The sequence below is a fragment of the Phaseolus vulgaris genome, chromosome 9 (assembly GCF_051622355.1).
Source record: "Phaseolus vulgaris cultivar YP4 chromosome 9, ASM5162235v1, whole genome shotgun sequence".
Lineage (NCBI taxonomy): Eukaryota > Viridiplantae > Streptophyta > Magnoliopsida > Fabales > Fabaceae > Phaseolus > Phaseolus vulgaris.
The window spans coordinates 18,464,902-18,488,118 of record NC_143506.1 but is presented as its reverse complement, the minus strand read 5'-3'; the positions used below and the strand labels follow the sequence as shown (position 1 = coordinate 18,488,118).

At 27.4% G+C, this 23,217-nt stretch overlaps 1 protein-coding gene across 1 annotated transcript; it reads left to right on the top strand.

The window, feature by feature from the left end:
- Window positions 1-8,777: 8,777 nt before the first annotated feature.
- Window positions 8,778-14,637, top strand: LOC137820714 (uncharacterized). The gene is made up of 13 exons (XM_068624929.1): window positions 8,778-9,080; window positions 9,180-9,253; window positions 9,361-9,447; window positions 9,565-9,696; window positions 9,821-9,907; window positions 10,541-10,594; window positions 12,343-12,433; window positions 12,514-12,584; window positions 12,670-12,739; window positions 13,187-13,239; window positions 13,366-13,459; window positions 13,713-13,810; window positions 14,365-14,637. The coding sequence occupies exons 1-13, from the start codon at window positions 8,801-8,803 to the stop codon at window positions 14,452-14,454; spliced, it is 1,281 nt and encodes a 426-aa protein (XP_068481030.1). The 5' UTR covers window positions 8,778-8,800; the 3' UTR covers window positions 14,455-14,637.
- Window positions 14,638-23,217: the final 8,580 nt, after the last annotated feature.

The window sequence follows — 23,217 nt, the reverse complement described above, 5'->3', positions numbered from 1 at the left end:
TTTAAAAAATTATTATACCTATCAAGTTCAAACAATAACATTTTATGCTCTCCACTCCCTTTTTTTGTCTTTCCTTTCTTTTTCCACTCCTTTATTTATTCATTTACCATCTCAATCCAAACACACATGTAATACTAACATTATTCTTAGTAGATAATGATTACAATTTTGAGAAATGTAGGGGAAAGAAAATAATTTTTAATGCATTATAAATTTGCAAATCATACTTTATACTTTATCTAAAGAACTAGAAAATAACGTTATAATAGAAGTGTTATATTTTAAATGACATAAATATTTTGTTATTAAAGTAAAAAAAAATATTATATAGTAAATTCAGATATCATTTTAAAATAATCACTATCTCTCTAAACTTTTTTTTTTATTTTTTCTGTCTTCTTTTTAACCTTTTGAACCTCTATGTCATCAAAATGATGATTGAAGTCCATAATTGAATTCCTGACATCAAATACTACAATTGTCCTATCAGAATTTTAAACATAGTCAAGCTAACATTGAGCATTTGTAGGATTGAAACTCTTATTGAACACCTGCTCAAACCTAGGTAAGGGAAACTTGTTTAAAATTTTCAATAGACACTACAAAAAAATCATCAAATTGTAACTAATTTTAGAGACCAAAATAATTAGTTACTATTGCACTAAATTAGAGACTATTTTAAAGACTAAAAAAATTATTGGTATCCAAAGCAGTTTCTATTATTAATAAAAAATTATAAAGTAGTTTTTAAATTGGTATCTAACTATTGGCTACCAAGACTTTATGTACTAATATTTTAGATTCTAAATTAGTCTCTAAAAGACTAATTGAGACCAATTTAGAATCCAAAATTTTAGTAGCTAAAATCCTAATAGCAAATTTAGAAACCAATTTATAAATTTTATTAATAACAGAAATCACTTTAGATACAAATAATTTTTTAGTCTCTAAAATAGTATCTAATTTAGTTAATACAGTGACTAATTATTTTTTGTCTCTAATTTTGGTTACTATTTAATGAATTTTTTGTAGTGAGAACCCTAGGTTAGAAGATCTGGATGTGGGGGTGACATGATCATCAATTCCAAAAATTTTTTTGTAGGATTGTTTGATTTCGAGTAAAGTAGTGTCTTGATTGAACTTAAATTGTGAAATAGTTGATTTTGTATAGTGAAAGTTGTTTTTTTTTTTTTATGAGAATAAGTATTGAATGTGTTTTGGTTTAGGAAGAAAAGTGTTGAATTGTTAGTATGAATGAGTGAATTGTATAATGATATAATTGATGTATAAGATATTCTAATTATTAATTGGTGTTGATTTTGAATGATTTTGATTTAGAGATGTTGGATATATATGGAATTATACATTTAAAGAGTGACTATATTAGAGTAATTATCCAACTCTAGTAGAAAATTGTTACTTTGGTTTGATATGTTTGATAACATAACAACATAAATGGATTTTTTCTTGTGTAAAATTGTAAAATATATAAGATTTTAGAAACTTTTCTTTTTGCATATCTCGGTTTAGCAAATATTTCTCTCTCAAGCGAGGGTAGAGTGAGAAATAGGATGTTTTCGGGGTCGTTTTCGCTTAATCCAAAAGGAATATCGCTCATACAAGACCCATTTTTGCTCAAGCGAGAGAAAATCTCGCTCAAGCGAAATGAGGTGCATTTTGGGTGCTCTCAAGTTGATTTTTGCTCAAGTGAGGAGACTTTCACTCAAGTGACCCCATTCTCGCTTAAGCTATATGAATTTTGCTCAAGCTAGCCTAAAAAATAACTTAAATTGTAAGATTTGCTTATGTATTTATGTTTTATTATTGTTCATTGTTTTTAATTAATTTCTATGTGAATTTTAATTATATGTTAATTGAGAGTCCTTTAGTTTTTATGTGTTTTATGTAAATTTTTGGGTTGTTTGTTTCCCAAGCTTTGGTGTGATTAAATGGTGTGAATTTTGGATAATGTGAGATGTGAAATATGAATTTTAATCAACACATAATATTTTTAGGAAAGGAAATATTGTGTTGTTGATATTGTTTAGGATGTACATTGACTAGGGATTTGTTTAGAATGAGGTATTCTGACTCTCCTGATATATCGGAATCACATAAATGAAGATTATCAGGGGTTGAGAGTCGAAGAAGGTTCATATGATTTTGTCTACGATTTGAAATATAATGTGGTCTTTTAGATCATATAAATTAACCTTGTCATACTGGATGATATGATATTGATATTATTTATGTAGACAGTTGTGTGAATTCACAAAGGGATAGTATGACATGTACAAATCTACGAGTCTAAGTTAATGCACAAGTCTTTCGGAAGTAGATGCACATTAGAAGTTTGACAAGAACAATATGAACGTTGAAGCATGATAGATACTTGGTTGTTGTGCAAAAAATTTATTAGTCGAAGAATTTATAATTGTTATCTAAAATTTAAATTTATATTTGAAATTTAAAAAATAGATAGCTTACCAGGTTGTTTGTATTGTATTTTATTTTCTTTATATGTGATGATCGTGTAATTACACGTGAGGAACAAATGATTTTGTAGGTGATAGGGTTTCACTCTGTCTTGATGGATGAATGTGTTTTGTTGAAATTTTTTATAGCCATGCAATTATTAAAAATCCTTGATAAAAAATATATTTTAAAATATTACATAACTTAAATGTAAATATTTAATTAATATTGTATGTGTATTATAGTATTCATAGGTAAAAAAATAAAAATATTACACTTTTAAGTTTTTTTTTCTCATTTATTTAAGAGAATATAGTCCTCTTTAGTGTCCTACCTTTTTCTTAAAGAAGTTGCAACATTCGAGTAGACGCTAGACAACACATTTGACTATTCTCATACATGGGTTTTGGGTTTCTTATGGTGTAGATCAACCAATTTTGATGATAGTTTGAACTAGAAAAATGTGAGATTTTCAACATTCATCAACCAAACATAAGGGTGGTAATACCACTAGATATATTATATTTTATTATGTTGCCCTTTTGCCTTACCAAAAATGGGTTGAGATAGATTCACCAATATAAAACCCGTGAATTGTTAAATCCTGTCTGTGAAGTATAATTGTGGATTTACCGATTAAACCCGGATAAATTTCAAAAGAAAATTTAAAAACTAATAGAAATTTTTTGTATTTATTTTAATTCCAAATTTAAGGATTTAATACAAGCATAAAAATAATTTATTATTTATTGAAAAATATATAAAAAATATATTAAAATAAACCATAAAATATATAATGTAATGAAATAACGAATAAAAATATTGAATTACATTTAACACATTAATAATAATATATTAAAAAGAAAAAAATGTGAGTTGTGAGATATACTTTAACTTCAATAAATTGCAGATTTTTGCTGAATTTTTCTTCTTTCACTTTTATTTTTTTCCATGTTTGTATGCTCCTTTTTTTTCTCAAATAACACTATTTTCACTTTTAAATATTTATAAAATTATAGAAATTTAAATATTTATAAAATTAAAATAAAAGCAAATCTAAAAATATAAAAATAAGTAATAGTATAAATAAAATTGTTTGGATATTTTATAAAAAAATATTAACTGAATGGTTTAAAAAATTATAAATAAAAATTAAGTTATTATGGATGTAATAATAAAAAAAATTAAGCGAATCAATTTATTATTAGATTTAATAAAAAAATAAATGTATAAATTATAATTTTAAAATAAAAATTTAAAATAAAGTTATATTTAAATTAAAAGATTACGTAAATAATGAGTTATATATAAATATATGTCATAAATTATAATAACAAATATGATTATATAATATTTCTTAATTTATAATTTATAATTTAGAATTTAGCGTTTAGAATTTAGGAGTTAGGATTTATGGTTTAGGATTTAGAATTTGTTATTTATGATTTAGGATTTAAGATTTATGTTGTAAGATTTAGAGTTTAAGATTTATGATTTAGGATTTATAATTATTTTACTCATAATAATTACTTACATCAAAATACCTATAAAATATTTTATTTCATTTTTTTATTAATATTTTTTCATAAATTTTTATATATTTAATTTTTGAATTTTTTTGTTTCAATTTTATAAATATTTAAATTTACTATAATTTTATAAATATTTAAAAATAAAAATAATGTTTTTTGAGAAAAAAAACGATGTTCGATAGAAAAATAGAAATAAAAAGATAAGATGTGATGTGAATAAAGAAATAAAAATAAAAATAATGATATTTGAGAAAAAATAAGTCGATTTTACATAACAGACGTGTGCAATGAGAGTATCAAATATCCAACTCATCATACACTTTTTTTTTATTTATAATAAACGCATTACCATCCTCACCGCTACCCTCTTCTCCAAGGACGACATTCCACCCAAAAATGCAATAAAGTAAAATTACTTGTTTGTGTTTCTAAGATAAAATGTTTTTTATACTCTTCTCAGGAAGACTTTTTGCTCTTTATGCATGACACAAATTTTCTAAAACCACAACTAATTAATAAGGCTTATAGTCACCAGTTTGTCAAAACAAATACTATAATTTTTTATTAATAATTAAATTTAAAAATAAAAAATAATTAATCATTATATTAATTAAATTAAAATTTCAAAAACTAAAATTTTATTTATACATTATTAATAAAAATTTATAAACTAGTTTTCAAATTACTATATAAAAAGTTAACTACTAAAATTTTAAGCTATTGATATTTTAATTTTTTTCTATAAATTTTTTTATGTTAAATATTACTACGCAACTTGATATTTTAAATTCTAAATTAATATTTAAAAAATTAATAAAAATTAAATTTAATGTTTAAATATTAATTTATACATTTTTATTAATAATACAAACTTTTTTATATACTAATAATTTTTTTAGTTTATAATTTTTTTTTAATAAAAACTCTTATGTTAGGCATCACTATGAAATTTGGCATTTTAGTTGGGCTAACACATCAAGTAACAACAATCATCTGCTGCCACATGAAAAAAATATTATTAAAAAAAAATAAAGGAAATACAAAAAATATATGGGGAGATTAGACCAAAACTTAAATAATTCTAAGAAAAGACTAGATGGAAGTCTATTATACTTTAGGGTGATGGGTCCTGGCCCGATTATGTCATAAGTGAATCAGTTTTCGAGTTGTTATACAAGATGACGTTAATTTGGCAGACGTTAGAGAATTTCGAGTTGAATAGTCCTAATGACTCAATCAAGACATAATCAGGAAGGATAAGGTGATTTTTATCAATATATACTAGAAGAGACATCATCAAGGAGGATCATCTATTACACATCAGCTAAGGGTGCACTCACTCTTGACTATCATTGGATGTTCTGGGCTTAAGGTCACCTTACCCTTTTGTCTAAAACATATACCAATGAAAATATTCTCTATAAATAAAGCCTAAGTTAGCAAGCTTATCAGCACATGCATTCCTTTTACGAAAAATGTGAGAAACCTTAAACCTAACAAACTAAGGCAAAATCACATTCAAGCCATAAACTAGTAAGACCCGTCAATAGCATGTATAACTCCATAAAACCCAGCAACCAAAATAGTATGAACATTAAGGAAATAATAGAAACCACTAATAAATTCTCTCATACTCCCACGAAAAATATCACCACAAGTAGCAAGACCGGGAGAGCCCCCAACAACACCATCACTGTTTATTTTAACCCAACCTGAAGAAGAAAACTCCATCGAACGAGAAGAGAAGATAGAACTTTACCACTACGAATATTAATATCAAACCAAAAAACTTAAGCACGTTGAAATCAAATATTATTAATATTGTTAATATTATTATTAAAAATAATAATAATAATAATAATAATAATTAATATTATTATTATTATTATTATTAATATTAATATTAATATTGTCATTAATATTAATAAAAAATTTATTATCAATATTATCATTAATATCAATATTATTATTATTACATTTATTAAAAATATTCGTATGTAATACTTTATTTACGGATACAATCCGTATGTAATTATTCCTGTTTTGTGGCGTCAAAATTACATAATGATTAAATCTATATGTAATCACTTTTGGTTTATATATGGAAAAATTCGTATGTAACGTCTAGACATACTGAATTAAATTCATATGTAAATATATGTATGCAATCACTTTTGACTTACATACGGAAAGAGGACATACTGAATTAAATTCATATGTAAATATATGTATGCAATCACTTTTGACTTACATACGGAAAGATTCGTATGTAATCACTTTTATTTTGATATACGGAAAAATTCGTATGTAATCTATTTTATTATTACATATAGAAAAATCCGTATGTAATGGCTATTTACGAATTAAATCCACATATAAATATCTATATATAATGCTTACTTTATATACGAATTTGAATCTGTATGTAATAATCGGTATGTAAATACTTACTTTTTGTAGTATTAAAAATAGTTTTAAATTCATTCCAATTATGATTAAAAATAAATAAAAACTCATTAATCAATTTCAGTTACAACTCATTTGATATTTTTACTCATATTTACCATTCCTATTATTCTAAGATGTAATGACAATTATATATTCATTAACTAGAGGTATAGAAAGACAGATATAATTTATTTATTTTTGATAAAAGAGAGTCACTGAGTGGTTTAGAGTTGAGAATTGAAGAGTTATCGTAAAATTTGGTAAGATGATTGTGAAGAATTAAAGAGTCAACATGACATGGGAAAAAATAATAATAACATGTAAGGTGTATTGTTTTGTAGTTTAAAATTTACTACATATTTAAATACATTTCACTCACTCTTATTGATTTTTTTCACTGTCATTTATTGTTTCAATATCTCATATGACATATGACAACATCAACTGCACCCAATCAATTCCTTCCTGCACCGACAAACCTTTTAAAATCCCATTATTATCTTTTTTATTTTGAAAAATGATGTAGGTGCAGAGAAATGCATTACATATATCATTATCTGGAATTGGGTTTTATATTCCGGATGTGGACATGTAGAAATATATTTTTTGACTTATGGATTTCTATATCCAGAAGTTAAGTGATACTTTCTTTCCAGCATTCTCAATGGATACAGCTGACTCAGAGGAGAAATGCGAACGAAAGAATGATAAGACGACGCTGCCTGCTGCGTTCAGTGCGAAAACAAAGGCGGCGGTGACGGCTGTTGCGCGAAAACGAAGGCGGCGATGGTGACTACTGCGCAAACGAAAGGGTGCTGTGATCGGGTGCAGATTTCTCCCTTAACCTAATTTCAATTTCATTAAAGATATTTTCGTATTTTCACAAATTTCATTAAAAATATTTTGATATTTTTACAAACATGATTGGGTGCTCGTTTAAATTGATTAGCAATAAACAAACTTGTTGATAAACCTTAGTTAATTAAAGATACACTAAGTTTGATTTAGATAAACTTTTTTATATTCTTTCTCGATGGATGTGTTTAATTTTATTTTATTTTTTTTAACTGAAGTGTTTATTCTTTTTAAATTTCACACTTTCATTTGATTTCTTAAGAAACATTATTTATGTGTGTTTCTATACACAAAATAAACAAAACATTATTTTTTCAGACACTTTCTTTGAATCACAGTTGTTCATTATCGTAAACTTCAACAATAGTTGAGTTAGGTTGGATTTCAATCCAAATTCACAAATTGGGCTTCACCTGAGTTTCATATCTTAAAAGTTATATTTGACAACTTGACTCATCAAGTTAGTCAGTTATGAATTAATTATTCAGATTTAATTCATATTGGACCAAACTTTATTTAAAAAATAATTTAGTTTTATTTTAGTTTTGAATAAATAAAATAAATATACTGAACCTTTAGTAGATTTTTTTTATGTACTTTTAATAATTTTCTAATATGGGCTATACCTTTGTTTATTATTAAATTTCAACCAAAATTGTTCATATTAAAAATAAAATTAAAAGTTTCGACATACCTTTCAACTCAATTCCAACAAATATTTGGTAAGAAAAAACCATTTCGATAGGATCCGGTATGGACGAGTTTCAAAATTTAATCAAAACCCAACCATTAAATATGTTTAGATGATTTTTTATTCATTTATTTTAAAAAAAAACTTGCGGATTCAGACATGATCGATAATGAAAAACATGTTAATGCACAACTTAAAGTGTAAAGAACATGCCATTTTTTTATCAGCATTAATCTCCTTCTTTTTGACATCATTGTTAAACAATGTAAAGAATGAGGAAGTAATCTTTTGACACCCAAAATAATCACTTAAGAACATTTATAATTATAAAGAAAAAAGAACAAGAAACATAAAATAGTAATACTTCTTGAACAAATATGTTCTGAGTTCATTCTGACTATATATAACATTACTATATGAGAATAAGTATAAAAAATATAGGTACACTATAATAAGTCATGAGCTGAAACTTCGTCGTAGCTGCATGTTAATTTCACAAAAGATATTCGACAAAAAAGTGGTTGTTTCCTCACACGCCAACTTGTAGTAAACTGATAAACAATGTATTTTTCAGGATCAAAATGAATTTTATTCTTAACTACACGCATTCAAAAGAATTAACGTGACTTCAATCAAATCTAGAAACTATTCAATTAAATGAATATTTTAATTTATAACATTACCTTTTAATAAGCGTCATTTTAAATTATCTTTTAAAAAAAATGAAAAAAATGCCAATGGATAAGAAGAAACTAGAAGACTGTACGTACCACCGTAGCAGCTGGGTCAAGAAAGGAAAATGATGAAAGTAGCACCCGCGAGATCGCTCCCCACGCGGCACGTGCGAATTCTGTTGAGTCACACGTGTCTACAACATTTAATCATTTCAATCCAACTACCAAAGTCAGGTATTTATAAACGCGAAACGCATTTCACAAAGGGAAGTAGAACCATCGCTCAGACTCACTCTCACACTAAATCCCAAACAAAAATGGCGGAAAAAGAAGCCATTGTTGAAGCTCAGAGCAAGCTTCGATGCAAGTTCCTTCAAGTCCTTCGTAGTAGACGAGAGGATGAAGGTATAACAATCAAATCTCACTCATTAACTTTCACAGTCTCGCTATGTATTGCGCAACGATTCGTTTAACTGAAACTTGTTCTTATATATGATGCTTCAGTTCCGTTAACGGTCGAACCTGCGAAGCCAGTGGCGAATCCTTTGCATCAAAACTCTCCTCCAACGAAGGAAGAGGTATTGTCATTATTGACATTTGTAGCGTCTTTTAGTTGCTTTTATTATTTATTTATTTATTTTCGATGTCTACTTCATTGACTGGTTCAATCGTCTGAAAATAATAGATTGAGATAATGGAATCGTGTCCGAAGGCTGATACTGAGAACCTTGAAGAGTTGCTTCAGGAGGAAAACTTCTACTTGAATATAGAGGTAGGTGACTGATTAATTCGATTCCTCCGGAGTTGAATTTTGAATCGGTGGTATTTTTTTTTATTCTGATTTGATTTTGTACTTGGAAGATAAACTCATTGATTTTTTTTATCGCAGGAAGGAAAGCAAGGACGGTTGCCGGTGTTGATGTTGAAGTTGAAGGAAAGTGATAAGCAGAGAAAAAGGCCCGCGGTTGTTATTCTTCACAGTACGAACAAATACAAAGAGTTTGTGCGTCCATTGCTTAAGGTTACTACTGCGTCTTCTCTGTTTCTTCCATTTCGTCGGTTATTTTCATTTGCATTTGCACTGTGCTCATGTTTTATAAATTTATTATAATCGGGATTTGCTGATGTTATTCTTTCTGTTTTAGGCGTATGCTTCGCGGGGATATATAGCAATTTCAGTAGATTCTCGTTACCATGGAGAACGTGCCACGTGCACTACCACCTATCGAGATGTACGTGTTTATTTGTTTATTGCTTGCTTTACTCTGCCTTATTTTTAGGTTCAGACCTCAGAATGAATAACGCTAGGGAAAAAGTTTTAGCATCCGTACTTTAAAATTAAAATGTTTTGTTTGAAACAACAAATTTTAGGAATTGGTTTCCTTTTGAAATGACTTAATTTTAGGTTTTGTGTAACTCTTACTTTTGTTGGATGTGATTGCAATTCAGTTTGAAGTATTTAACTATGTTGCTCTTATGACTTTTACATTCAAAGTGATGGTAATAAATTGAAATTTAAAGTTACAACATAGAATTTGATATGTAAATAAATTCAAATAACATTTTAAATGTATTTCAAACATAGTTGGATTACTATATCAAATGAAATTCGTATTTCAGTGATTCTGGAAAGATAATTTGCCTTGAAGAATAATGATTAAACTTTAGAAGAACTAATTTTTCTAAAAGAATATTGTTTGTGTTTGTTGTGTTGTCATTATAGAGAGAAATGGACTCTATTTTTCAGACATATTTACCCAGGATCGCTCAGAAAGTTAAAAACAAGTCATCTGTATAAAATTCAAAACTGACCACGTTTTCTTTTACTTGTTTTGGCTGCAACCTACCGCAAAAAAAACACACAGGCACTTGTTGATGCGTGGAAAACCGGTCAAAAGATGCCATTCATTTATGACACGGTAATTTATTACTGACTTTAATGATCATACACAGTAGAATAACGTTATTAAAATTGCTGTACTGTATTGGTTAGTTTGAAATTGGATAATTATTCTATTACACTTGTTAGTTTATGATTAGATTAAATACAAACTATTTCCTTCTTATTATTTATCATGGAACATTACCATTTAGTTAAGAACTTCATTGAGGTTTTTGAGTCTAGAATATAGTTAAAGTTGAAGTCACTTTATTGAATTTTTTTGTGTCACACTAAATAATACTCCAGAATGAAAAAAGTAATCAAAATATTAAAGTTTATTAGAGCCTGTCGTCAACCATATTTGCTCTACAAATAGAATATTCACTAATCTGAATAGATGTGTAACTAGTTTATTTCTTGAATTGTTTTCTCCCTTTATGTTTATTGTTCCTTTTACTTTCCTTTCTCTACAAAAGAGTTATATAAAATTAGTATGGTATTAATGCTTTTAGGAGCTTTGGGCCATTTCATTTGCTCATCTAATCTACTCCTTATTCTTTCATTTTGGCAAGCCATACCCTAGACCATTTCACTAATTCCTCTAATCCATACTATCTTAGAACCAATGGAAATCTGACCATGGTTTCGTTCTCTCAATTACCAATGGAAATCCGACCATGGTTCTTGATCTCTCTTAATTACCTACGATCAAAGAGCAAGCTTTGACGAAAGTTTTTTGCCACCGTCCCTCACCGATCCTCTACACGAAACTTTTCCACCGTCCCTCACCGATCCTCTACACAAAACTTCAATTGTTATCTTTTTCTGATTTTAATTGGGGAACTTCAATTGTTATCTTTTTCTGATTTTAATTGGGGAACTTGCATTAATTCTAGATCTAGAACGTCTATTGTTTAATTCTACAACGTCTATTGTGTGTTTATAGAAAACTCTTTAATTTCATGGAAATCTAAAAAGCAGTTTACATTGTCTAGATCTTTTCTAAAGGTAGAATAGAGAGCACATACATGATTTGCATATTAATATTTTCGAATCTTTTATCATCATTTTGTGACAAGAGAGCACATACATGATTTGCATATTAATATTTTCGAATCTTTTATCATATTTTGTGACAACTTATCCAAACTCATCATCAAAGAAATACATGCTTATGTTTGTGGGGGCGGTATCAGAAATCTGATCTCATGAACTACAACTGCATATTTTTGCTCTATGCATCTTTTTTCTTTATATTTTCTTTATTTGGTCTATAAATAGAGTACTCAGGAATCTGGATAGATGTGTAACAAATTAATAAAGCTTTCTTGAATTCTTTTCTTTCTTTTCTTTTGTTTATTGTTCCTTTCTTTACAAATGAGATATATAAAACTAATAAAACTAATAAGCATCTCAAAAGTCACATATATATGTTTTTCTCTATATAAATTTATTCTTTTGGTCTGGGCCCGTGTTAGTGTTTTTTGGAGTTTTTTTTTTCCAGTTTAATCAATTCAAGTTGTATTTGACTGTGACTGTGATACCATCATGCTGTGACGGGTTATTGGCCTATCTACAAGTGGGACTTGAAAATATGTCTTTAAATCTTTAGATATAATCAACCTAGTTATAAAGTCTTTTAATTTGTTTTCATAAAACTAAAGTGGGACTTGCATTTTACCATGCACTTTATGCTACAAATTATTTGTTTCAAGTGTGATTGTGGCAGTTTAAGCTTATTATTTGTTCGATTCAGAAATGGTGTATTATTCAATGTTTTGGCAGGTCTGGGACTTGATTAAATTGGCAGATTATCTAACACAAAGAGAGGATATAGACCCTTCTAGAATAGGAATCACTGGAATATCACTTGGAGGTTGGTTGAGAGATGTAGAAAGGAATATGTTAGACTGGATGTTCAATATGATTCATCACTTGTATAATTCTTTGATGCAGGCATGCATGCATGGTTTGCTGCAGTTGCTGATACTCGCTATGCTGTGGTTGTTCCTCTGATTGGCGTTCAGGTATTGATTGAATGAAGTTCTTTTTTGTTTAGACAAATGTATTTCTGAAACAACGATTCGAAAACTTGTGTACTATATGTTTCAGGGATTTCGATGGGCCATAGACAACGATAAATGGAAGGGTCGAGTTGATAGTATAAAACCTCTTTTTGAGAGTAAGATAGTGTTAAATGATTTTTTGAAAATTCTTTCTTGTTTTACCTGTTTTCTTATCTTTGATTTAGTTACTGCTTCCTGTATTTAACTGTATAACATTTGAAATTATTATGAATGTTGTACTTGCCAGTTTATGTATGGAGCACATGCTGTATGATTTTTATAAGGAACATCTAATAAATTCTTAAATTTGATAAGGTATTTTACAGTTTTTTATTTAAAATAGATTGCCAATGGATTAAATTACACGGTGGTCCCTTCCGGAGATCACATAAAATTACATGTTGAAGTGAGAACGGTGTTTGAGTAAGACCTAGAAGGGAAAATATGACAGTACCCAATTGGGGTACTAATTCATTCAAGAAAGTGAACAGTGTACAACTGAAATATATTTTGAAGGTACTTTGGTATTTACATCCTCTAATGTCTTGGGTTCTTGGATGCAGCGGCTCGTGATGATTTGGGTAAGGACGTTATTGACAAAGAAGTAGTGGAGAAGGTCTGCAAAGTTTTTATTCACCCACCGGAAACAATTTCCATCTATAGCTTTAGTTATTATTTTGTTAAACTGTTGGCAGAGGATACTATACACTGATCACATAATTTTTTATTTATTTCTGATCAGGTATGGGACCGAATTGCTCCAGGTTTAGCTTCCGAATTTGATTCACCCTATTCAACTCTAGCTATAGCACCACGTCCGTTGCTTATTCTTAATGGTAAGACATTTATCATGTTCATTTCAATCTGGCTACCTTGTTCATATACAACTTCATGTATTGGCAATTCATAGTAACCACACTGCTGCAACATAAGGTTTTTGCTTCTTTAGTGTGTATGGAAATAGCATCGTAGACTTTTGCATCAATCCCTATTGTTTAGTCAATTTAGTTATTTCATTTATTTAGATTTTGTGAGTATTTCTATACTAAATTGTAATCGAAGCATTTGCTTGGGTTTTCGGAACTGTAGGTGCCGAAGATCCTCGGTGTCCCGTTGCAGGCTTGGAAGTTCCAATCTCAAAGGCAAGCCAGGCGTACGAGGAGTTTCAGTGTTTAGATAATTTAAAGGTATGAACTGGTGTTGGTTGGTCACTTCGGTGAGGAAATGATGTCTTCCCTTGTCAGTTTATCGATTTAGTTCCAACTTAATTTCCAAAAACTTACTGGCAGCGTAAAATTTGCATCCTTTTATATATTCTGTTTTAGTCATATTCTATTTTAGTCATTACGTAGGATTAAATAGTTGAGTGACCTCCTGGGAAAATACATGATATACCTAACACACCTTGTCAGAATAAATTGTAGGCACTCATTTCCTGCAAACCACAAATTTCTTATATCATCTCCAATTCATTTTGAAATAGTCTTTTCAAAATATAAAATTCCATTTTGGAGAGCTTATTCTAAAATATGAGAGATGGTGAAGAAATTTGTAGAAGTATAAGAAAAAAGAGCATTGTTTCTTAACTTCAGAATGTGGTTATGAGAACTCAGTGGGGCTGGGCATTCTGTTTGGAAATATGCATGGGAGGGAAAGAGAGAGAAATGTATTAACTCTATATTGAGGGGTGTTAATAATTGTTTTTTTTTTTGTCTTAGTAATTGGATGCTTTTACCTGCAGTTTATTACAGAAGCTGGAGTTGGACACCAATTAACGAGATTTCAAGTGAAAGAATCATCTGACTGGTTTGATAGATTTTTAAACCCTTAGCGGGTGCCCTAAGACGTGTTCATAAATTATAAATCAACTTGCTCTGCCTCACTGTTTCATTCTATTCTCTTTCTGCGGTTGTATCTGTCTTGACATGAACAAACCAAAATGCTATTTCCCTATGGAACTTATCTTTCAGTTCATGATAATTTTAATGCTATAAATGTTATGTTGCATACCTAAGTCCGATCCTTTTCTCGTGCCAAAGAGAAATCATTCTTGTGAACCATAGATATTCCATTTTGTTAGAAAAATATAGCTGACCTTGTGATTCAGGATATATAATTAAAATTTTTTTAGAGACTTAAATTAATTAAGTGATTTTTCATTTAATACTAATAAGGTAAATGTATATATTGCTTTTACTTTTACATTCAAGAATATTCTTTATTGAGAAAATTATATTTTACAAAGCCTATCAAAATATTAAATCGTTATAAAATGATTTTTTATGGATACTGAATAAAGGTTGTGTATCTAAAGATAAAAACGATAAAAATATATTAATTTTAAAAAATTATAATTTTAATAAATTAAAATTATATGTTGTATAAAATCACCATTATTCTTTTTTGTCCATTCCTATAAAATTTAAAATTTATAACCTAACTAACTTAATTCTTTTAAACCGTTATAATATTCACCTATTTTATTTTAGTATAGAAGATACTTTTAAATCTTTGATTTTTTTGTCATATCTAGTTTATATCATTAAATTTATAATTAAATGTATAAAATATAAATTAAAATAGTTTAATTAATTTTTATGCCCTATCTTAATTTATAATATTACTGTTATCTTAATTATATTAGTTAATATATTTTTAAAACTATTTATAGTTAAAAACCATGATTAAAAATGTCAGCTGTTATAAAAGATAATACTTTTGTAGGAAATAAAAGTAGATAATTTTTTTTTTTAATTAAAAGCATATTTGAAATTTTAAATATTATATTTTTTTTATGATAGTTGTTATCTCAACATGGTAAATCGGTTAAACTTTTAACTTAAAAAATTCAAATATGTTGTTTCCTAATTATAATTTTAAATTTTAATCTTAACAGTCTTTTAGTAAAATAAATGTCTGTAATTTTAATAATTATTTTTATAACAGACTATTGTTATATATAATTTATTACTATATTTCAATAAAAAATGATCATAAAAATATAATTAAAAATTTAAATATATTTTTTAGTTATATTTTAATAAAAGATAACATTGTTTCGGCCCGGTTGAATAGAAAAAATAATATTTTCATAGCGGTCATATTCTTTATTTTTCATGATTGTTAAACAAAGCAGAGAATAAATATGGAAGAACCATACTAAGATAAATCAGGACCGAATCTTAGTGCACAGTTGCCATTTTTTTTATTTCTCCAATTCAGACTTAATTTCCACAATTGCCACCATATCTCTTTAAACCAGACAAATAGAGCAGGTATATGGACACTAGACACATCAGAATGACACCACGGACTGTGGATGAGTTGAGGATTGCAGCTGAGATAGTGAAGTATCACTTTCTTCGTTCTCTTCAAAAGGAATTGATTTTCCACATGCATCCTTCCTGTGAATCAAAACAAGAAATTGGTAGGAAGGATGTTATAAATTATAATTGTTTAAAAGAAAATAACAAGCCGACTATAAATTACTCATACAAGTGAATATAGTTCAAGCACAACCCAAAGCTTAAATAGGAATGCATACCTTTGAGAGATGACACTCGCCTCAGATAATGTCTTTTCCAACCTCTCTTCAATTGGCCGTGCATGCCAATTCACTTTCTGATCCTGAAAAACAATCAGCAAACATTAGATGCAGAGACAATATAGAGAATAAATTTTTTTGCTCGGAAATAATGATCGCAAGTCATACTTCTTTATAACTATTGGTTGAATTTGGTAATGCCGTTACCATCCCACCACTTGGGAGGAGGAACTTGAGAATCCTCATTCTTGTTCCAGTGAGCTGCAACCATCCCAATGATAGGCCTATGGACAGGTGATTTTCGGCCATGAGTATAAGCAATCTGCATTCTCCTGTTTCTCTCTTCCAGAGACCGCCGCAAGCTTCAACCAGGAAGATTACATATGTTCTTTAACTCTTTAAACACCAGTTTTGGAATGGGAAATTTTAATCTTTAGAAAGTATTTTAGGTCACTTTTTCCCTCTCTTTCCAAGATCTTTAATGCGAGATCGTAATAGGCTGCATTTTTGTTAAATAATTTTCTGTAAATGATGAGTTATTATATCTTGTTTGTGAATAAAGTAATCCGCCTTGGACTATCAAAATAATGTAGATTTAGTCATGAGAAAATATATAAAATCATGTATTGATGACTGTTTGAGACCATTTATTGAGTTGACATACAATGTTATTCCCTTGTCGATGTACTGGGTGACAAATTTATGTAAATAATTTCGTGCAATAAGTAAATGGTCTATAAAATGATCTTTAATTTAATCACTATAGCAATTAATTATTTTTTGTCTATAAAATTAGTTTCTATTTCATATTTTTCTTGTAGTAATATATATAAATATGTCATAAACACACAAAGATAATAAATAAAGAGGTATCGAATACGTATTTAAAAATCTTATAAACGTGCCAATTATCTTGAAAGTGAGATTGAGTGGGATACCTAAATAAACATAAGAAGAAATTTAAGTCACTCGCATATCTTTTGTACTTAATTGTCAAGACTATTGTTATAAATTATTCTTCAACAATATTTTTGGTTAGCTATTTCTTTAAGTGTTAATTTATAACTATTGGATTGTAATTATCAAATAGTTGATATTATAATAAGTGAGCTTCAACATGAATTTGAATTGCTTATTTAGTGGTTAAATTTTAATTATAATTATTGGGACAAATTTATTAGGATGTTTCTGTTTGAATATATCCACAATATCCACAATTTACAATGTAAGGATATTTCATCAAATTAAATAGAGAAAGAAGAAATTACATATCATTTGGTCATTTTGTTGTAGTCGCAAAAGATGTTTAGAAATTTGAAAATTTGAATCAACACAGTTTCATATCTATAAATAGGATTTATTGTCCTAATTTGATTGAATTAATGTTACTAAATCATTATCATTATCTATTTTAATTATAATTTTTAAATACACCATTCAAATTTATATCGATAGATAATATTTAATTGAGTGTCTAATTAATGTAAAAGAAGACTTTAGGCAAAAAAGTGTGAAGTCTTACTATTTGTGAGATTGTAAACTATTATTTGTAATGATTCAAAATTAGTGGAATTAAAATATGGAGAAGGCATTGAGAAAATTCATGGAAGGCGCCAAAGTCATATGGTAAGAATTCAATAGGCAGTTGTGGGTAAGATTTTAGCATTTTCAAAGTTACATTTGTCAGTTCAAACCATCCCACCATTTCAAAATTAACTTCTTTTAACAGTCTACAAAACTATTCACATAGGTTAAAGAGAGCATTGAGGTGCAGAAGGAGGGAGATGGAAGGTATATACGGAGAAGAGATGACCAAATATATGAGCTTTTATGCATCTTTCCAGCAACAAAACTCTATTTCACGAACACGGTTAGTTGAGGACATTAGAAGGAGTTTTAGAGAAAAGGAAGCAAAATTTATAAAATTAACTTAATAATTAAAAATTATTAAAAAATTAATTTAATTTATTTATCTATAAATTATAATTATTTTTAATTAAAATATTATTTTTAGTGATTGAAATATTATTTTGGGTAATATATTAGAACTATTTGATAAAAAAATATAAAAAAATATTTAAATATTTATAATTATAAATATTTGATAATTTTTTTATATTAAATAATAATCTTATTTTTATTTTTTTATAATTAATATAATTATTACATAATTTTATTTTATTATACAAAAATGATTTGTTATTATAATTTTTAAAAAACGTACAGACTTTTTTCTTTTTTCTCTTAGTGTAAAAACGTACACACTTGTTTTTCTTAGTGTAAAAACTTACATAATTGTTCCTCTTAGTGTATGTGGTTGATGACCAAGATATAATAATTTGTATATATTATTTTTAGTTTTACATTCAAGAACTTATTTTAATATTGTATGATTATTAAGAAAATAATATTTTACTTAAAGCTTGTAACTTATTTTCATATCTTTATTTTCATTTTAAAATATTAAATTTTTATAAATTGATTTTTTTTTGTATAATAAATAAAAAAATTATATCTAAAGATAAAAACGATAAAATATATTTAGTTTTATAAATAATAGTTTTAATAAATTAAAATTATATGGAGTATAAAATAATTTTTTTGTCTATTCCTATACACTTTAAAGATTGAATGATTTATTTAAAAAAATAAAAATAATTGATTGTCTATTTTATGTAAGAGAAGACATTAGCTAAAAAATAGTGAAGTCTTACATTTTGTGAGATTGTAAACTATGCCCATGTAAGAATAATGAAACTCTCATGTTGGTACATGAGTTGATTCTTCAAAGTCAAGTTTTAACCATTACACCAATCAAGTTTTATTGTCATGTTGTAATTATTGTTGTACTTATTAGTATGATTATCAATATTAATATAATTAATAATATAAAAATTATTAATAATATTCATATATTTAATATTATTTATATTATTAATTTCATTAATATTATTATTATTCAGATTAAACATCTCACGAAAACAACTGCTTCAGTTTTAGATATTCACAAACATACAAACATGAGTCTTTGAGTAATGTTGAAGAGAGGTGTAATCTTAAAGTTACATATGTGATGAATCCATCTAAGAAGTACAAAATAACATTAGTTTCTAAAAATAGCTATACTACAAAAGATTACAAGTAAAATATGAATAAAAAATGTTAACTAGTTACCTCTGTTGAATGACTGCTAAGGGATGTTTTGGTTGCAAAATTTTGTTCCAATTTTGAACTTGCAAAGCCAGGGAGTACAAGAGGTCTAGCTGCTCTGTGAAAGGGAAGAAGACTTCTCATCATTGCTTAAAGATCCTAGAGTCTCACATACTCATTGCTCCTACTAACTAGCCTTTTATCATCGTCTTCAACAAGTGAACTTATGTCAAAATCATCGTTATTCTTTTCCGGGTTCAACTTATGCTTATCTTGGAAAGCTTTATGTTGTTCCTTTCTCATCAATTCAAAAGAAGTTGGCAAAAATGTAGTCATCCATTTAGTAAATAATTCACTAAACATAAACTTAACAATGATCTTAATAAATAATTCACTAAACATAACCTTGAAAGACATAAATAATAAGAAAAAATACTGAAAACCGTAATATCTTCTAGAAAATAATAGTTTTTTCTTTCCTCTTCGGTCCTGTCCTCACTTGTATACTCCAAAGAACCAAATGCTTCATCATTATATGAGTCATTAGTCTCTCTCTGTGAGTGAGGTGCATGGAAAGCACCCAAAGCAAAAGCAACACCAGGCGTTGAAGTTAATAAAATTAAATGAGTATGGTCACATAATCGGTCAAATAGAATTAGATCACAAACTGATTATTGTTTTGGCAAGTGAAGGATCACAAACTACATATTAAATTTATTACACCGACAAAGCCATACATAATATTTGTTTCACAAATTAAAAACCACAATACATCAAAACGAAGTTAATATTGCTTGAAGAAGGTTGGTTGAGGACTTTGAAAGAAGTTTTAGAGAAAAAAACAAGCGAAGTTTACAAAATTAACCTTATATTTTAAAATTATTAACAAATTAATTAATTTATTTATCTATACATTATGATTATTGTTAATTAAAATATTATTTTTAGTGATTGAAATGTTATTTTGGGTAATACATTAGAACTATTTGATAAAAAATACAAAATATTATAAAAAAATATTTAAATATTTATAACTATAAATATTTGATAAAAAAATATTTTTATATTAACTAACTATTTTTTTATAAGTAATATAATTATAATTATAATTTTCTTTTATTTTTTATTATAAATAAATTATTTATTATTATTAATAATTATAATTTGTGTAAAAACTTACATATTTGTGCTTAAAAACGTTCACAATTATTCCTCTTAGTGTATATGATTGATTAGTGTATATGATTGATGACCAAGATGAAATAATTTGTATATATTATTTTTAGTTTTACATTCAAAAACTTATTTTAATATTATATTTTTATTAAGAAAATTATATTTTATTTAAAGTCTGTAACTTATTTTCATATCTGAATTTTCATTTCAAAATATTAAATTGTTATAAATTGAATTTGTTTTATTAGAACTATTTGATAAAAAATACAAAATATAATAAAATATAATAAAAAATATATTTAAATATTATAATTAAATATTTGATAAAAATTATTTTTATATTAAATAAAATTATTATTATTTTCAGTTTATAATAAATAAAATTATTATATAATTTTATTTTTTATTGTAAAAACTTATTTATTATTATTAATAATTATAATTTGTGTAAAAACGTACGAACTTGTTCCTCTTAGTGTAAAAATGTACATACTTCTTCCTCTTAGTTTAAAAACATACACAACCATACATTCAGATGAGCCAATGAGAAGATTTCATAATGATCAATCACTCCTTCCTTGAAAATATGTTTATTTCTATGGCGTCAAATTTACTAATCAAAGCAATCCAAAATTTCCAAAAGCTAAGTTTACAGTAGTAGGAGCGTCAATCAAGTTAAAACGCAAGAAATGTGAAGCAGGTTCAAGAAGATCAACCGACTTCACCCCTATCCAATCATAGCACAAATTTCATACTAGTCAAACAACTCCACATTCAAAGAACAAATGACTTGTAGTCTCCTCTTTCTCCCTACAAAAGCAACAAACCGTATTATCAACCGAAACTCCACATCTTGCCAGATTGACCTTAGTAGCGATCTTATTCTCCAGGACCCTAGAAACAGTAATGTGAGTTGAAGGCAAAACCTTAATTTTCCAAAAAAAGTTATACAAACTTGAAAACTCCTCGTCAAACGCACCCTTTAAAAACCATAAGTTGAGTTAACATAATATTCAACACAATCTCCATCCTTCCAGACCTATTTATCCTCGGAATCCAAAGAGGGCTCGAAAGGTGAACAATCCCAAGGAGTTGAGTAACTTGTTCTGATTCCCCAAAAAAAAATACTCCTTCTCCAGGACAGATCTCACACTCAAACATTATTAACCCAAGCCCCACACATAGAGATCTTAGCATCTTTTGATACTGACAATGAAAACAACCTTAAAAACAAGTCTTTCAAACAACCAGAACCCAACCAATTATCTTCCAAGAATTATATTATATCTAAAGATAAAAACGATAAAATATATTTATTGTTAGAAATAATAATTGTAATAAATTAAAATTATATTATAAAATAATTTTTTTGTCTATTCCTATACAATTTAAAATTTACTAAAGAACTAACTTAAAAAAAGTGCTAAACCCTTGTAATATTCACCTATTTTATTTTTGTATAACAGATCTCATTACCTTTAAATATTTTAATTTTTTTATTGTCATATCTGATTTATATTATTAAATTTAATATTAAATATAAAAATGTTAATTAAAATAGTTTAATTATTTTTCAGTGCACAATCTTAATTTATAATATTACCTGTTATCTTAATTATATTAGTTCTTTTTTATTTATTTTAGATGTTAAACTAATTATAGTTAAAAATAATAATTAAAAATGTGAGATATTAAAAATAATATTTTTGTAGGAAATAAAAGTAGATAAATTAATACTTTTTGAAACTAAAAATATATTTGAAATTTTAAATATTATACTTTGTGATGATATTTTTTTTTATCTTAAACTCGTGAATCGATTAAGCTTTAGATTTAGGATGTTTTTGCTTTTTGGAGTGACACTGTAGTTGCAGATAGATTAGAGGGTGCACTCCTGTTTACTTCTGTGAGAGGGGAGGTTGAAGGTGAATGGAAAGATATGGGGTATTGAGGGTGCTCTCATAATTGAAGAGAAAGGAGAGTGAAATGAGATGAAAATTACGTAGCATGTATGCAAATACCAATGTGCCCTTACTTTCTCACGGTTTTGAACTTACACACTGCCATTACAGCTTTGCATGGGAGCGACAGTGCACAATAGTGGCCAATCTGCACATTAGATTCCTGACTTTAGTTTAGGAATCTCTTTGACCAAGTTCAATGCCAATTGAATGCATCATTGAGTTGGTAAGAGAGTAACTGCATCATAATTGTGATGCACGAGTATAAAAGTAGGTTGTGCGAAGCTAAGCAAGCGCACAACATTTTCAAATCTTCCTACACAGTTTTGGATTGGTTTAGGGTGTTTGGAGAGAGTAATCAATAAGCATAGAGGTAGGAGAGTGAGTTTGGTTGTTCATCTTTGACCTCAAATTACGTTTCTTTGATTTTAGTTTCATGCATAACCAATTATCATTGAAAAACAACGCACTACATAATCGATTATGTAGTTAAAAATAGTGGATACTCGATTATGGTTGTGACAATTGATTATCTGATATTTTTTGCTTAGCATAATCGATTATGGGGGCTGTGTAATTATGATCTTAATTGATTATCTTGAAGTATAATCGATTATGTTGGATTTTTAACTGCAAGAAAAGTCGATTATGCCTCTTAAATATTTGGATAATCGATTATGTGGTTTTTTAAATGCAACTGATAATCGGTTATGTTCATGGTTTTTCATGATTTTTTTTTTCAGACATAGTTTGATATTGCTGA

Coding starts and splice junctions, on each gene's coding strand:
- LOC137820714 (XM_068624929.1), top strand. CDS start 8,801: ATGATGAAAGTAGCACCCGCGAGATCGCTCCCCACGCGGCACGTGCGA. Junction 9,081..9,179: donor TAGTAGACGAGAGGATGAAG/GTATAACAATCA, acceptor ATGATGCTTCAG/TTCCGTTAACGGTCGAACCT. Junction 12,740..13,186: donor TATAAAACCTCTTTTTGAGA/GTAAGATAGTGT, acceptor TCTTGGATGCAG/CGGCTCGTGATGATTTGGGT.